The sequence below is a fragment of the Polyodon spathula genome, chromosome 60, assembly GCF_017654505.1.
Source record: "Polyodon spathula isolate WHYD16114869_AA chromosome 60, ASM1765450v1, whole genome shotgun sequence".
Classification (NCBI taxonomy): Eukaryota; Metazoa; Chordata; class Actinopteri; order Acipenseriformes; family Polyodontidae; genus Polyodon; species Polyodon spathula.
Window position 1 is genome coordinate 818756 of NC_054593.1, and position 18530 is coordinate 837285.

The 18530-nt window shown below is 44.6% G+C and overlaps 1 protein-coding gene across 6 annotated transcripts in view; it reads right to left on the reverse strand.

Annotated features, from left to right (window-relative positions):
- Window positions 1-945: 945 nt before the first annotated feature.
- Window positions 946-18530, reverse strand: part of LOC121307894 (butyrophilin subfamily 1 member A1-like) — a 40589-nt gene continuing 23004 nt past the window's right edge. For all 6 annotated transcript variants that reach the window (XM_041240222.1, XM_041240221.1, XM_041240217.1 and 3 more), the window contains 7 exons: window positions 14402-14683; window positions 13922-14029; window positions 13792-13818; window positions 10694-10720; window positions 8041-8067; window positions 7875-7901; window positions 946-1729 (listed from right to left, as the gene is read on the reverse strand). In XM_041240222.1, coding sequence (XP_041096156.1) covers window positions 1182-1729; window positions 7875-7901; window positions 8041-8067; window positions 10694-10720; window positions 13792-13818; window positions 13922-14029; window positions 14402-14683 — 1046 coding nt within the window. In that variant the 3' untranslated portion in view covers window positions 946-1181. The remainder of the gene's footprint in view (window positions 1730-7874; window positions 7902-8040; window positions 8068-10693; window positions 10721-13791; window positions 13819-13921; window positions 14030-14401; window positions 14684-18530) is intronic.

Genomic DNA, 18530 nt, shown 5'->3' on the forward strand with positions numbered 1-18530 from the left:
TCCAGGTGAACAACAACGGCTTGCAAACAGAGATTTCTTTAACAGGGTGTAGCACTGCAGCACATATTGCACTGTAAAATGAAATGTTTTCATTCTATAAGCTTTTGAAAGCCTGGCTTGTTCCAACAGAGATGACCTCAGGGTAGTACCAGAGGTGTGCAAATGAGAATCCATGTTTTGCTGCAACATCTTGTAAGAGCTGCAACTTTTGAGAGCTGTGTAGAGAATGGAAGTGATGGACCAGTAACATTGAGGAATTACTTTATGAGCTGCAGTAGAATTATTTTAATAAGAACTGGAATTGGTTTCAGTGGTCTGTGTAGCCCTCATCATAGAAACTAAAATAAAATCAAAAATAACTGGCACAGCATATTTTTACTTATTTTGTATTAATTTATGCACCTGGCCCCATAATTTTGGAACACTGAGAGAAGGAACAGGATTCTGAAGTTGCCTTTAAACTGAAAGAAATCAACAGGTGTATTGAGTGCTAAACCTTTGCTAAATTGATTCTGTTGATTAATTATTTCATGACAATATACTAATTTTATCAATATAAACATTTTATCAAGAAAAGATAGAAAATAGATGCGCTACAAAACAAAAAAGAAGATTCACATCAAAACTGCAGAAATCAGTTCACTAAGTTTAGCAATGAATAATATTCAGGGAACATCTCATCTTCAGTGTAAATATTGACTACATGTAAAATAATCCATCTATTGTCTAGAATGTCTTATTTTTTATCATCATTATTATTATTTATTAGCAGACGTCCTTATCCAGGGTGGCTTACAGTTGTTACAAAATATCACATTACAAAATGTAGAGGGGGCAGGGGGGGAGAGCGGGAGAGGAGAGGGAAAGAGTACAGAGAGGGCAGAGAGGAGAGAAGGAGAGTACAGAGGGCAAGGAGGAGAGGGAGAGTCAACAGGGCAGGGAAGAGAGAGGGAGAGAAGACGGATCTGGAGAGAGGTGTAGGAGAAACAGAGAGGCAGACAGGAAGGGAGAGTAGGAAAGGGGGTGTATAAAAATAAAGAGGAGGGGCTCAGGGTAATAGGGTGGAAGGAGAGGTTTTCTTATCATCAGCCCAGAAGAGTGCAAAGAAAGTGTCCGTGAAAGTGAAGAGGAGATTGTCTGAGCTGTTTGAATAGTTTCCTGGTTCAGACAGCAATGTGTGTTTAATCTGCAGCGCTGACAGGATCAGGGTCAGGGGACTCCAGCACAAGGTCTTTGTATTCCAATGTCCAAAAGAATGGATAGAGTTTCTCATTGGGATTCTCAATGTCTGTGAAAGTGAAGATGTGAGATCTGGTCTCCACATTGTAAAAGGAGAGCTGCTCTTCCTCATAATCCAGATACACCCCCAGCTTCTGGGGCTTCAGGCTCCGGGGTAGTGGGGTCTTGGGGTCAGTGAGCGCAATGAACTCATCTCCACTCACCCTCTCCACAGTCCAGTAACCCTGCTGAGGGGTCATGCTGAACCCCCCCTTCCTCGGGGCAGACTCTCTGCTGACTCCTAATGCCCACCGTGTATTCTCCCCCACCTGCACCTGCCAGTAGTGTCTCCCCGAGGTGAAGCCCTCCTTGCCCAGCACACAGAGCCTGTCATCAAATCTCACTGGAGTGTTAGGGACATCTTGGCGTGTCTCTCTCCGTCTCATTCGTTTCCCCTCCACAGACAGGTTGACCCAGGGGTGCGCTGTATCAGGGTCCAGAGTCACATCAACTGTGGAGCAGAGAGGAGACATTATTATTATTATTATTATTATTATTATTATTATGCTTATTATTATTATCAGTAGTAGTAGGGAGGGTAAGAAAGAGGATGGTATGAAGGGGGGAGGGTATCAAGGAGGGTACGAGTGAGGGAGGGTATGAAGGAGGGAGGATATGAGTGAGAGAGGATAGAGGAGTCACTGTTAAGATGAGCTAATATATAATTTAAAAAAAAATTCAAATTAAATAAAATGCTGAAAACATGACATCAGTAAAACAGAATATATACTGAAATAAACCAGAAGTCAAAAATACTAATGCAAATATTAAATACATAAACAAGGAAGAAATGACAAAACCAACGGAGGAATACAAAAGAACCAAATAACCAAGAAAACGGGAAAGAAAAGGAACAAAAGAAGGAATTGTGACAAAGTGGGGTAAGCTTTGTCTCAGTTTTCTTGTCATACCACGGACTTCTAGTATAAATAATCAACTCTTTCAAAACATGAGTATGGTTAAACGAGATGGTCCTCGTATGTTTATTATTTATCTTTGTTTTCAGCAGGTTATTGCAATACCGACAAACATGTAAGTTTTCTAAACAAAATTAAATCAAACAAATGCCTACCTCCTTCACGGAGGACTAACTATATTTGTAGGAAATTAAACTGTATTCTCAGACGACTAAGCCGTTTACTGAGTCGTAACAAACCAGTGTAATTGTTTCTCCAAAAAAAGAACCACAATAGAAAACAATACCTTCAACAGCAACACGCCAGGTCTGTGTGTAGGACTGAGCGTTGTCACAGACATGCCTTGTTACTTCAGCCTAGTTTATATACCTGTGCTAATTGTTAACAGGTGCCCAATCAAATCTGTTACTTATTTAATTAGATTGTGTCTTTCATTCTGGGAAGTGTAGTTCAGTAGGCCACAGACACTGAACTACATTTCCCTTAGAATCCAGGGTTAAACTGTACAGATGCAGTGTTGTCAGACCTCGAATAATGCAAAGAAAATAAATTCATATTCATTTTTAAACAACACAATACTAATGTTTTAACTTAGGAAGAGTTTAGAAATCAATATTTGGTGGAATAACCCTGATTTTTGATCACAGCTTTCATGCGTCATGGCATGCTCTCAACCAATCTTTCACATTGATGTTGGGTGACTTCATGCCACTCCTGGCGCAAAAATTCAAGCAGCTTGGATTTGTTTGATGGCTTGTGACCATCCATCTTCCTCTTGATCACATTCCAGAGGTTTTCAGTGGGGTTCAGGTCTGGAGATTGGGCTGGCCATGACAGGGTCTTGATCTGGTGGTCCTCTATCCACACCTTGATTGACTTGGCTGTGTTGCATGGAGCATTGTCCTGCTGGAAAAACCAATCCTCAGAGTCGGGGAACATTGTCAGAGCAGAAAGAAGCAAGTTTTCTTCCAGGACAACCTTGTACTTGGCTTGATTCATGCGTCATTCACAAAGACAAATCTGCCCGATTCCAGCCTTGCTGAAGCACCCCCAGATCATCACTGATCCTCCACTACATTTCACAGTGGGTGCGAGACACTGTGGCTTGTAGGCCTCTCCAGGTCTCCGTCTAACCATTAGATGACCAGGTGTTGGGCAAAGCTGATAATTGGACTCATCAGAGAAGAAGACCTTACTCCAGTCCTCTACGGTCCAATCCTTATGGTCTTTTGCAAACCTCAGCCTGGCTCTTCTTTGCTTCTCATTGATGAAGGGCTTTTTCTAGCTTTGCACAACTTCAGCCCTGCCCCTAGGAGCCTGTTTCGAACCGTCCTAGCTGTGCACTTCACCCCAGCTGCCGTTTGCCATTCTTTTTGTAGGTCACTTGATGTTATCCTACAGTTGCTGAGTGACATTCGAATGAGTTGGCGGTCATCCCGGTCAGTGGAGAGTTGTTTTCGCCCTCTGCCGGTCTGTAGCTGTTGTCCCCAATGTGTGCTGCTTGACCTTGTTCTTATGAAATTTTAAGGATGGAAGTAACCCGACGCTCACTGTATCCCTCTGCCAGTAAAGCCAGAATTGAACCCTTCTTTTCCTCACTCAAAACTTTCCTTTTCAACTCTTTGGGCATGCTCGATAGTTATTTTTTGATTCCAATTACTTATGAGGTACTACTAGCACTGTTTTGCCATCCAGCTGGTCCTATTGCAAGAGGCTAGTGATGACCACAGGAGTGGTTTTTATGTAGAGATGCTGATTTAAGAAAAATTTGCAGTGGTCTCTTTATGTTTTCCAGAGCTGTGTGTGTGTGTATATATATATATATATATATATATATATATATATATATATAGTGAAAGATCCTTGCACTCTTACGGTTCGTTGCCCCTTTAAGAACAGACCCACGACACAGAAATGGATTTTCGTGGCGCTCACGCGCACTTTTAATGAACACAAACAAAAATAAACAAAACAAACAAACACCTAGCTCCTTCTTGGAGCACTAACTATACAGTCAGGATTCCTCTTTCTACACCCCGGGCAGCTAAGCTGTTTACCAGCAATCCAAAACACAAAACCACACAGTTTAACACTGTACCCCACTCTGACTGCTCGGAAACAGAGCACACTTTCTGCTTCCTTCTACTCAGCAGCCCTGAACAGACTGGCTGCATTCTTTAAATACCCTGCACCTGGCTCTAATTTACAATTAACACCAGGTGCAGGGGATTACTAAACAATAAAACAATTAGCCCATTCACCCAAATGTGCATTCTCACATGTTTTCTGCAGGGAAGGATATTAACCCCCCCCTGCTATCTGTCTATATATATATATATATATATATATATATATATATATATATATATATATAAACACGAGACAGAATACATGTTCTAATATAACTATCAGTCAAATACATCGGTTTGACGAAGTGCCCGCCCCTATGTGTATTTTCTGTTATATGTTGCGTGTGGTATGTTAATGTTGGTGTATAGTCATTGGTACACGGGATATAAATGGGTTTGTGTAACACGAGTGTTTAAAATGTATATTTGTATTTTGGCACGAGGATTGCACAGCACTTCACGTGCAAGTAAAACGTAGTAATATGTGAGCACGGGGAATTGCACTTTATTAATTCATGTGCAGTTGTACCACGACTCCAATTCGAATGATTGATTAGCAGTCGAGTCACGGTACCGCTGCATAAAAGCAACATGTTTTCACTTACTCGGGGTTGTTTGTTCGGTGAGTGGAGAACGGGATTGGAGACGGAGATAATTGTCAAAGTATTAAGTAAAATAGAAGCTCACCGTGTTTTGTTTTGTTTAGTCCGTTATATTTATTTTGGCGAATGTGCCGTGTCCTGTTTTTGTATTGTTACAACCATTTATTTTCTGTTTATTTATTAAATGCTGAGTGAAAGCATTCGCTCAGCTCCACTAAACTCCACCTCTCTCTCTGTTTATTTTCCTGTTCTGGTCTGACACCACCTACTCCTGCCGTCTTTGTGACAATCGGATTCAGTGTTTCCACACTAGCTCTAAACAAGTTCCTGTGATGTTTTGTTTCTGTGTGCCGCTGTAAACTGTCTCCGCCCTTTAAAAAAATGAAACGCCCGTCTCAGTGATATCACACACAAAAACAGCCAATCCGGCAGTGAAGTTCAATCCCTCCCCTATCCAATGATATGCATTACGAAGCTGTACTGCAAAGTATGGTGGCCCAGTAAATCAAAGAAACAAACTGTTTTAATCGAGCTTATCTGATCACGGACCCAGAATGACACTTAAGTATGATCGTGTTACACCACATCTTTAAAGGGTTAATGGCAGTGTCAGAGACAACAACAATAGTTTCTGAATATTTAACTAGGAATCTGGATTGCTGGTTATTACAATTTAACAAATCATCTCACTATTTCAATACACTACCACCACATTCCAGCCCTGGGGATTCAAAAGCAGGTAACAAAACACTTCTTCACTGTATCAGTGCTGCTGATCACGTTAGCTTGATGACACAACAGTATTTATATAATTGATGGAACAAAATATAATTTTAAGTAAAATGCTGAATGTATTTTTTAAACTCATGTTTAAATGTAATGGCTCTCGAGCATCGATGCCTCCTCTCATCCGCGCTCAGTCTGTGAAGAGAAGCGTCAGTGAGCTTTCCCAATGTCACTCCCCGGAACTACATCCCTCTTTTCTGAATGGACAGCTAAATTGAGATCCCTGCAATCCTCACACTGTGTGAAGAGTCAGGCAGGTACACAGCTGGAGGTGTGATGCAATCCTCACACTGTGTGAAGAGTCAGGCAGGTACACAGCTGGAAGTGTGATGCAATCTTCACACTGTGTGAAGAGTCAGGCAGGTACACAGCTGGAGGTGTGAAGCAATCCTCACACTGTGTGAAGAGTCAGGCAGGTACACAGCTGGAAGTGTGATGCAATCCTCACACTGTGTGAAGAGTCAGGCAGGTACACAGCTGGAAGTGTGATGCAATCCTCACACTGTGTGAAGAGTCAGGCAGGTACACAGCTGGAAGTGTGATGCAATCCTCACACTGTGTGAAGAGTCAGGCAGGTACACAGCTGGAAGTGTGATATACAGCTGGAAGTGTGACACAATCCTCATACTGTGTGAAGAGCAATCCTCACACTGTGTGAAGAGTCAGGCAGGTACACAGCTGGAAGTGTGATGCAATCCTCACACTGTGTGAAGAGTCAGGCAGGTACACAGCTGGAAGTGTGATGCAATCCTCACACTGTGTGAAGAGTCAGGCAGGTACACAGCTGGAAGTGTGATGCAATCCTCACACTGTGTGAAGAGTCAGGCAGGTACACAGCTGGAAGTGTGATGCAATCCTCACACTGTGTGAAGAATCAGGCAGGTACACAGCTGGAAGTGTGATGCAATCCTCACACTGTGTGAAGAGTCAGGCAGGTACACAGCTGGAAGTGTGATGCAATCCTCACACTGTGTGACGAGTCAGGCAGGTACACAGCTGGAGGTGTGATGCAATCCTCACACTGTGTTTTGGCATTGCCTTCATTCCACTATTAATTTATTTGAATAAAAATATCAAAACAATTGACATCATGTTGTAAAAGATATCTCTGCAATAATAATAATAATAATAATAATAATAATAATAATAATAATAATAATAATAAAGTGAGTGTCTATAGTGTATGCTCTGTATCAATTATATGGCCGTAGGTAAAAAAAAAAAAACAACAAAAAAACAAAGTGGCAGCAAAGGGTTAATTTTCACTGGACCCCAGCAAAGAAAATCAATGAATAGAGCTGTAACAGGGCAAGGAGCCTGTACATGTATTTATTCAATTATTTTTAGAACGGGGTCTCCCCCTCCACCCCTGTCTCTCCATTTGTGTTATTTTGTAGATTTGTTTGTAGATGTGTTCATATGAAGACGTAGCCACATTGTTTTGTTATTGTTTGGGTGTGTTCTGGCAGAGGCAAAGTCAGCAGCTCGTCCTCTGCCAGGAATAATTTAAAACCTCGTGCAGAAGGTGGCCATCTTTCGAATGAAGTGATTAATCTGCTGCTAAATCGGAAGATGGTCACCTGCATATAAACCTGCAGCTCTCTGCACTCTGGCAGGGGGGTATACAGAGGCAAGTACGAGAGTGAACGAGCGAGGAGGAAAACGAACCTGAAATAAACAATCTACGATCAGTGAAGGCGATTTGCCCAGCCTGACCTGACGTATTTATTTTGTTGTTGTGTTTGTGATTTTGTTTTTGTATGTCTGTTTTATTTTGCTCTTTGAGCAGTGTTTTTCCTGTGTTCAAACCTTTCATTTTTGTTGTTTAAATAAATGACACTGCAGCACCTTTCCCTGCAGAACTTGTCTGTTTTTGTTCTTGCTTCTGGCCTGACGTCCCCGCAACGGCTATCCTGTCACAACTATTGTTTACCAAAAATGAAGACATTTTAGTCAAAGTGTTCTGTCTCTATACAGTAGAAATTGCATGACTCATATGAGGTCAATGCCATGGTCACCAGCACCATTGCATGCAGGATTGAGATGAACTTGCAAACATGAAGTCACTTTTTATTATAGATTTAAACACATTGAGTGAGACGGGGCTCCTTGCTGTTCTTTTACCCACCACTGTGAAAGGAATCCATTGAAGAGACACATACCTGCTGAGCTGAGGATCCACTTCCATTCTAGAACACAGAAATAAAGAGAACATTATTTTACAATCACTCCTGTACTTTCAACAGTTCAAAAGATGTGTAGCACACACTAATCAGCAGGGCTGTGCTGGGGTGAGTCAGGCTGTGGATTTACACACACTCTACATACCTGATTTACGGACAGGTCGCAGTGCCTCTGTGAAAAGAAGGGAGCTGGGTTACATTATAGACATGGCAGAGCGCAACAGGACGCTCTCCAGTTTGCACATTGCTTCAGAAATTAACTCCTCTGTCAGCCCTCCACCTCCCCAGTAGCCAGCACATATCTCCCCAGAGAACAACTCTGTCAGAGCCCTATGGAATGCCTCCCAAAAGAATTAAAAACATTTAAAAATGTAATATTCCTAGATTAAGAGTCTGCATTGTAGGATTGAAAAATGAGATACACTGGAAAGTACAAACAATAGTTAAAAAGTACAAAAGAAAAGATGCTTGTGTAGACTTTTACATCATTCTTGTTTAGAGAGACACAAACTTTGCTTGCTACATTTTTTAACTGATCCTTTGCTCCAGTCCATGCCCAATACAGCTGCATTGCGTCTAATTTACTGCGCTGAATTTAAGAACAATTTTAAATTGGGAAAGTGCTCAATAACTTGAATCTCTATTTTGCCTTTAAAGGATCTTTAAAATGTCCAAATGCTTTCAGCACTACCCCTCTCTCGCTTCCTGACTAGCCAACAGATCAGAGCTAAACGAGGAGTCAGTATCACTACCCCTATATTGCTAAAATCGCCACCACTGACCGCTGTGCTGTGTGTTTGAGCGCAGTGCATTCTCATAGACAGCTCACTCTTCGATTCATCAGCCCGAATGACCCCAGCCTCAGAAACAAGGCTGCATTTCGATGTAATACTGTGTCTGTTTTTAGCTTTTGTTTTCCCTTTTTCGAGTTTAAAATCACCGCTTCCATCTCTTTCTCCAACACTAAAACCGCAGCCTCATTCTTTTCCGTGATTCCCTCAATCTGTTCTCTCCCCTCACTACCCTGTCCATTACCTGACAACTCCATTCAGGTATCTCTCCAGCCTCGGTCAAAAACACAGCTTCTCCCATCCTCCTGTCTATTTCTGACGGTTCCTGCAACTCACTTTCACCTTCTACCACACCAGACTCAACCAAACCAGGTTGGAGCGTTTCGGCCTCTCGCTCCGCTCTTCCATCTACAGCGCTGTGATCTGAGAGTCCATCAGCCTGGCTCACCAGGGCTTCTATCCTCTCGCTTTCAGTTTCTCTACAGTCCTCTTGCAGTTCTTCACAATATGCCCTTGTAGCAAGGAGAGATCTGTGCTGACTCTGCTGGCGTGTTCATGGGCTGCAGGAAGAGGGCGGCAGTCGCCCAACAACCGCCTGTGAGTCATGGCAGTGACACGGGGAGGTGGGAAAGTGGATGTGTGGACTTTCCCCCTCTCTGAATGGCTGAGAGGCGAGTCTTGGGTGATTGTTGGTCCTATAAAATAATGCTCTGCTGTCTCCTCAGGTCTGCCCTTATAGACTCGCTGAGAGTGCGGAAACGCTGGTCGCGGACCGAGAACCAGCCGGGAGAGAAAAAGACACGGAAGTGTCACAGTGAGACAGTGAGAGCGGGGAACCCTTGGGCAGACCCCTTAAAAATATAACAGAGCAGGCTATGTAGCCGGCAGCGTAGGACGGAGATCCGGGTCGCACGGGCAGCGGCGACCGGGATATTGCTGCAGAGTGCAGCACCTTTTATTTGTAGTTTTGTTATTGTGTTATTTTGTCCCTTGTTATTTTTGCCTTCTGTTTTCGTTGTTATTTCTTTGAGCACCTGCAAGGCGCCGGTATTGTGTACCATCGCTCGGTATGCCCGTGGTTCTGTTTACCATCGTTGGTAAATCAGACCACGGACCCACAGCACCATCTGCGGGATAAACTGAAAAACAGCACCCCGAAAATAAAACGGCACCTGTGCGGTGTTGCCAAATCCACCTGTCTGTCTCCTGTGTCAGTGAATTACCCACCACCCTTCCACAGCCCTTTATGGCCACATTTAAAACATTGCATTGTTTCAGAAGCAAACACTATGCATTCACTGCCATCCGTCCGAAACCTGAAAGCTGCATTTCGCTCTCCATTCAGGTCGTTCAGAAGCATCTATAACTGTCTTCTGAAAGAAACTGCGTGCTTTAACTCAGGGGATTTACAACCCACAGGAATCACTGTCATGCTTGACATTATTACATCATGACGGCTCAGCTCTCTCACTGTAAGATAGCTTTTCAGAAAAGGAGGAATATTAGAAATTGTTATTTTCCTAGCGGGAGCTGCATGAGGCAGAACAGACACTAAAACTCCGTCAATAACCACACCTTGCTGAACAATCTCCAAAACTATTGATTCATTACTCAGGAACCCGACAAGAAACTTGTTCATATGTGAAGCTGACTTGATATTCAGCACCTGATTACTTTTTCAAGTTCCACCACACATTTCAAGAGGGACAGACACACTCACTACAATTGTTATCCCATCTCTGTGTAATATTTTCAAAACTGGGACTTGATCCCCTAGGGGAACCCTCCCCCCCAACTTTGGCCATTACTTTATAAAAGACTGATCAAAGTGAAAAAGAAGAAAAGCAGGGGAGCCCCCCTCACTCACTCTAAGCTCCACACTCTGCACACACGCTGCAAGCACTCGCAACACGCACAGCGACAGACAGACACACAGCACGAGTGCTAGATACATAGAAAGAAACATTTAAAGTAATTCTACAAATAAAGTTATGAAACAGCTCTTACCAATTTCCTCACGAAGGCGCTGAGCAGCTAAAAAAACAAATTAGACAGAACAGTGTGTGGTTATTTCAGCTCCAGCGCAGATTAAAATGCAGTGTAAAAAACACAACTAGTTAAATTAACGATATCTATGTGAAAATGAATCTGCTGTCTGTGAAGTATATAAAACATACACACTAACATTGCTACAATTTTCAACATTCATCCATAAAGGAAGATTTATATTCTTAAACCTTTTTTGTCTAAAAAAAAAACCCACAACCAGTTACATTAACATAACATACTTGCAGAACGTAAGGTTATCATCACAATTCTGGTTCCCTGAAATAGAAAATGTATCCATTACACTGTGGTTAACATATTACACCCCATTCCACTGAACACTTCTACCAAAGCTGTGTCTACGCCCATGAGGTCAGCACGCCTGTCTCCACCCCCACAGAACATAAGCTGCGTACAAGACAGCGCTCAACGCCATAAACTTTCTTCAGCCTACTGCATAGAATGTACGCAGTGACCAAAGAATTGTAATGGATACATTTCTATTTCAAGGAACCAGGGCTATGATAATAACCTTACGTTCCCTTTCAAGTATGAAATGTATTCCATTACACATGGGTAAGTACACCTAAAGCCTTCGCAAGGACATGACCTGCAGAACAGCCAATTTTGCAAGACCGATGGCTTGCCGTACTGATAAGACACAGTAACATCTACAGAACGCATGATTACCTCATGAATGCGCTTCTGAATTCGGACAAGTTTGAAACACGACCCACTTGTATCCATACTGAGTTGAGGCAGCTCTCGCATTGTGTAGAGTCGATATGACTCCGACAAACTGGCGTTCAGGGGCCAGACCCAGCTCATTCCAGGAAGGCAAAGAGGTCGACCTCTGCTCTCCCGAACCTATCCCAAATCAGACTCATCACCTCCGGGTGGAGCCTCCACTCTGAGCTGTACAGAACTCCCCTTGAAGGTCTATGGCATGGTTTTCTGCTCCTGGCAGATGTATCGCTCTCAGGGAGAGCAGGTGCTCTTAAGCCCACAACAAGATTCTGTGGGCTAACCGATGGAGATGGGGAGAGCGCAGACCACCCTGGAGGTTGATGTAGGCCACCACGGTTGTGTTGTCCGTCCAGACCAACATGTGTCTCCCCTACACCTCCTAGAAGAAACTCTGCAAGGCCAGAAAGACTGCCTGCAGCTCCAGGACATTTATGTGTAGCCCCACCCAAGGGGGCTACCACACACCTTGCGCTCCTCGTCCGTTCCACACCTCGCCCATCTGAACTGAGTAAGACCTCATCTTGAATATTGTGTGCAGTTCTGGTCACCTCGCTATAAAAAAGATATTGCTGCTCTAGAAAGAGTGCAAAGAAGAGCGACCAGAATTATTCCGGGCTTAAAAGGCATGTCATATGCAGACAGGCTAAAAGAATTGAATCTGTTCAGTCTTGAACAAAGAAGACTACGTGGCGACCTAATTCAAGCATTCAAAATTCTAAAAGGTATTGACAGTGTCGACCCAAGGGACTTTTTCAGCCTGAAAAAAGAAACAAGGACCAGGGGTCACAAATTGAGATTAGACAAAGGGGCATTCAGAACAGAAAATAGGAGGCACTTTTTTACACAGAGAATTGTGAGGGTCTGGAATCAACTCCCCGGTAATGTTGTTGAAGCTGACACTCTGGAATCCTTCAAGAAGCTGCTTGATGAGATTCTGGGATCAATAAGCTACTAACAACCAAACGAGCAAGATGGGCCGAAGTGCCTCCTCTCGTTTGTAAACTTTCTCATGTTCTTATGTAACTGGAGGTCTCTGTGGTGATCACCTCTCACCTGGTGATACTGCCCAACGGCACATCTAGACACCGGTGAGCTGGCTGCTTCCACCACGAGAGGGCCTCCATACATTATCGAGACATCGACCTTGTGGTTGCAAGGGGAATTGACTCACACTTGAAGAGGACGCATACGCAGAAGACATAATGGAAGGGTCTGAGATACTGCTGCCATCAGGCCCAGAAGCCTCTGGGAGGTGACCACCTCCCATGATATGCCTGGCTCACACAGTATGGTTCACAGATGCATGGTACGGTGTTTTGTTGGTACTGGCAGGGCTAAAAGCAAACTACGCATGACCAAGGCAGCAATACAGGGATGCAATGCAAGAACCTGAGAACACCTGCTTACAGTTTTTCTCCCACTGACAAGCCTTCACAAAACAGTGCTGAAGCTGCTCGCTATAGTGGCATGGGCAGCAGAGCAAAACTGTAACGGTTGGGCTACAGCCAGCAAGATAGTCTGTGCAGCCCGAGAGCTAACACGGTGCCCGTCCAGGAGCACAGGCTTGAGCAATAAGCCGCGGGCATAAAAGGGGGAAAAAGGGGGAATAAAAGGGGAAAAACACAAATACAGCAATTTCAACCGCAATATATTTAACAACGTAGATGAAAATTACAATATGCTTGTAAAAAACAAGACTAATAAAACTCCAGTGAGAGTTAAGGTAGAAAAGAGATATTAATGAATGTAAATAATACTGTGTTAGCTATCTGCGAGTGCAGGGCAGGCAAGCCCACTGCTACCGCAAGCCAGAAGGTCGCGAAAACAGACTCATGGTAAAAAAACACAAAATAATTATTTAACAATTCTTTTGCTTCAGCGACTTATTCCAGAGGGCCAAAACAAACAGGAATAAAACAAGACAGGCTTATCTGACTGCTTCTGGAAAAGATAACGATGTTTCACTCTCTCATGCTGAGCTCACTCTGTGCGATGGAAAAGGTTGAAAAAGAAATGCCGCTGAGCGCTGTCTTGCACGTAGCTTGTCTCTCGTGGGGTGCAGACAGGCGTGCTGACATCGTGGGCGTAGACGCGGCTTTGGTAGAAGTGCTCAGTGGAATCGGGTGTAACAGGTTAACCCATGTGTAATGGATACATTTCGTACTTGAAAGGGAACATGTGTTTATAATCACTTGAAATGAGTTGTATTTCATTTCCAGGAATGTCTTTGTTTATGGGTGTGGTAGTTTAAGATACTGCTGCAGAAATCTGGAATGGGTTTCCAGCATCTCTTCATTAAGTGCTTTACTTACCCATAGGCTCAAACTGTCTCTCCATGGCTAGAAAAAAAACAGTACAGTCCATATTATTGCAAACCTGTTTGACATGTTTAAAATGCACAGAGCTTTATGAAATGCCTCATGATAATGATAAAGTTCATACCATCCATTCTTTTCCATTGGATCACCAGCAGAGGAATGGCTCCAATACTGAGAGCTAAAGTCAAGAAGAAAGCCACCATCCATCCAGAGACTCCTGGGAAAAAATCCCCTGGAAAACAACACAGCAGCTCAACTCACTGGACCACACCCCCTCATAATGAGTCCATTCCACACACCCCTCCCAACACTGACCACACCCCCTCATAGTAAGTCCATTCCACACACCCCTCCCAACACTGACCACACCCCCCTCATACTAAGCATTCCACACACCCCTCCCAACACCCCAGAGCGTGAAAATGGAGGACTGACCATCACCACCCCCAAATGTGTTTGATTGGGGTATTGACTGGCCCACTAGTTCATGTGTTTGATTCAGATATTGACTGGCCCACTAGTTCATGTGTTTGATTCAGTTATTGACTGGTCCTCTAGTTCATGTGTTTGATTCATATATTGACTGGCAAAGTGTAACACTCACTGGCTATGTGGAGTTTGGATTCCCAGTCTGGTTTTGGTATTTTACTTCTAAGCAGACAGGAGAACACGTTGGACTGCTGATTGATTTTGATGTAGCTGCTGACACTGCGGAGCCCCTGACTGTCCCTCTGCATTGTTGTGTTGGACAGTGATGTCACATCGTTTCCATCTCTGTCTCTCCAGATCACTTCAGGTTCAGGGTCCCACCCCTCTGATCTGCACACCAGCTGGGTCTGCTCTCCTTGTGTAGAGTCCATAGAGACTGAGGGCTGGGTTCCCAGAGCTGTCAGGGAATAGAGACAGTGAGACACACACAGATAGACACACCAGCCAGCTCTGCTCTCCTTGTGTTATATGTCTTTATTATATTATGCTTTACTGTGTCAGTGCTGACATATCCAGTCCTTTGAGTATCCCAGCTCCTTGTATTATATTATGAGTTATTGTGTCAGGGCTGACATATCCAGTCCTGCGAGTGCCCCAAACTCCTCCCCATGATCAGCCCGGTGCCATGGTTTATCTAATCACTTTCTGCCCCACAGCTGATAGCAGTGGAGCCATTCAGTGTATGTGCCACTACGCACTTCCTCGACGACTTCCGGTTTCAACCTACCGTCGAGTAAGCCTGTCTCTGAGGAAGCTTACATCAACCTTACACAGCGCCCACACATGCAGACAGAAGGCTGAACAGAAATACCCTCAGAATCTGATATCCTCAATAACCTTCACTTAATAATGTTAATACCAAGTTTCAGGACAGTCGATTGCGCAGTTCTCTGGATATATAGAGAAATCTGCGAAGTGTGACGTGCATACAGTACTACAAATTATACATATTATGCCCTCTGAAGGGGATCTAGGGGAGGCGGTTTTATGTACTGCATGCACGTCACACTTCGCAGATTTCTCTATATATCCGGACAACTGCTCAATCGACTGTCCATCTTGGAGGAAGGGCATAGTGGCACATACACTGAATAGCTCCATTGTAATCAGCTGTGAGGCAGAAAGTGATTAGATAAACCATGGCATCGGGCTGATCGCGGGGAGGAGTTTGGGGCACTGATTGGATAAACCATGGTATCGGGCTGATCACAGAGAGGAGTTTGGGGCTCTGATTGGATAAACCATGGTATCGGGCTGATCGCGGGAGGAATTTGGGACGCTAAGTAGCAAGGACAAGTACCTTGGACCTTTTGGCCTGACAGTTCATTCCACAGTTTAAAAGGAAGTCAGTTATCTAGGAAGAGGATGGAGCTTCAATACACAAATGCATTGACCGGGAAGGGAAGGGAAATGATGTTACAGCCCAGGATTGGGTGCAATTGTTTACCAAGGGTATATTAACCCTTTTCAGGCCCATGTTTGGCTAGGCCTGACATTACAATTTTCCCTTTCCAGTCTGATGTCAGACTCTGTCAGACATCATCAAAAAGACGTCAAGCACAGGTTTCTAGTTGTTTTTTTCTCTGGAAAAAGCAGAGAAATCCTTTCAATGGCCGAGTGAGACCAATAGGAGAACAAAAAAAGGGCTTGTCTGAACCTTACACATAGCCCCTGCACCACAGAGATAACACAGACACAAACAAAGGCGATAGCTGCTTCCACATCTGGCACTCAGAGAACATCACTGACATTTGCAGAGCTTTTTGAGATGTTATAGTAATAAAATAATGACTTGGATCACATTATTGAGGAGTTTGGTGATAAAACAAGTGATCAGGAGAGGATTTATCAGTACTCATGTCTATAATGTATATGTAAAAAATACAGCAAACAAAGGGTGGGGCTTGGCTGGAGATGCAGTACTGAGCGTTCTTTTGTGATGCATTGCCTTTTAAGCATGTTTTACTAAAAAAAAAACATTTTTCAAACAGTGTGTGTAAAATAAACAGCGCGTGTGAAAAAAAATTGGACCTGACGCTGAAGTGCTGAATAATGGACCGCAAAAGGTTAAGGGGATGAAGTGACATGATTGGTTAAATATTAAAAAACCCTGAAGGACAGCAAACCCTGGTGATTGCTGTGCGTGAGTGTTTATTTGTTTTTGGTTTACTAATTATTATGGTTTGTTATTATTAGACTCCTAAACAAGTCCCAGAGCTGTCGCTGAGGGCCAGCAAAAACCCGGAACATCACTGCACCAATTGGCACCTGATAAACTGTATCACCCATCCGAGCACTACAACGCGCACCCAGGACTGGTGACTGTGATTGTATATTGTGGGAGAGATGCGTTTTATTATTATTTGGGACTGAAACCTGTGTTATTTTCCCTGTACTTTACCATTGTTGTGTATTGCCAGTGACCTTTTCTTTTGGTCACCAGACTTGGACTTTGTAAAATAAACCCTGTTTCCTCTGCTTCATTCCTGCACCAAAACACAGTAGACCACTTTACCACACTGTGTTATAGCCGAGTAGGAGCCAGGGAGCTGCTGCCAACTCAAGCACCACCCACACATCACAACACAGCACAACAAAGTACAGCACAGCACCACCACCTGCACTGCACTGCATAGCACAACAAAGCACAGCACCATCACCCGCACAGCACTGTGCAGCACAGCACAGCACCACCACCCAAATTGCACAGCAAAACAAAGCACAGCACAGCACCACCACCCACACTGCACAGCACTGAACAGCACAGCACCACCACCCGCATTGCACAGCCAACAAAGTACAGCACAGCACCACCACCTGCACTGCACAGCACTGCACAACAAAGCACAGCTCAGCAAAGCACCACCACCCACACTGCACAGCACTACAGCACAACACAGCACAGCACCACCACCCACACTGCACAGCAAAACAAACGACAGCCCCACCACCCGCACTGAACAGCACAGCACAGCACAACAAAGCATGGAACAGCATAGCACAGCACCACAGCACAGCACCACAACCACCACCTGTACAGTACAGCACAGCACAGCAAAAAAAGCACAGCACCACCATCTGCAATGCACAGCACTAAAAATCATAGCACAGCACCACCACCCGCACAGCACCACCACCCACACTGCCCAGCACAGCACAACAAAGCACTGAACAGCATAGCACAGCAACCACAGCACAACAAAGCAAAGCACAGCACAGCACCACCACACAAACTGCACAACGAAGCACAACACAGCACCACAACAAAGTACCACCTGCACTGCACAGCAAAGCTCAGCAAACACCACCACCCACACTGCACAGCACCACCACCCACACTGCACAGCACAGCACAACAAAGCACTGAACAGCACAGCACAGCAACCACAGCAAAGCACCACCACCCGCACTGCACAGCACAACAAAGCACAGCACCACCACCTGCACTGCACAGCACAGCACCACCAACACCCCCCCCCCCACCCCCATTTGAAAAGCATATTTATGTGCACAGTGGAGATCATAAATAACTGTTGTTTGTTTTGTTAGAGACTGAAATCACAGCACAACAAAGCACAGCTCAACATAGCACAGCACCACCACCTGCACTGCACAGCACAGCTCAGCAAAGCACCACCACCCACACTGCATAGCACTGTACTGCACAGTAAAACACCACAACCCACCTGCACTGCACTGCACAACAAAGCACAGCACCAACACCCGCACAGCACTGCACAGCACCACCACCTGCACTACACTGCGCAGCACAGCACCGCACCACCACCGCACTGAACAGCACTGCACTGCACAGCAAAACAAAGCACAGCAGAGCAGCACCACCCACACTGCACAGCACAACAAAGCACAGCACCACCACCATCTGCACTGCACAGCACTGCACAACAAAGCACAGCACCACCACCCACACTGAACAGCGCTGCACTGCACAGCAGAGCACCACCACCCACACTGTACAGAACTGAACAGCACTGGACAACAAAGCACAGCACAGCCACCCACACTGCACTGCACAGCACCACCACCCACACAGAACAGCACTGCACTGCACCACCACCTGCACAGCACAGCATAGCACAGCACCACAGCACAGAACAACAAAGCCCAGCACAGCACCACTACCTGGACTGCAAAGCACAGCACCTCCACCGGAACTGCACAGCACAGTACCACCACCCCCCATTTGAAAAGCACATTGACCTGCACCATGGAAATTATAAATA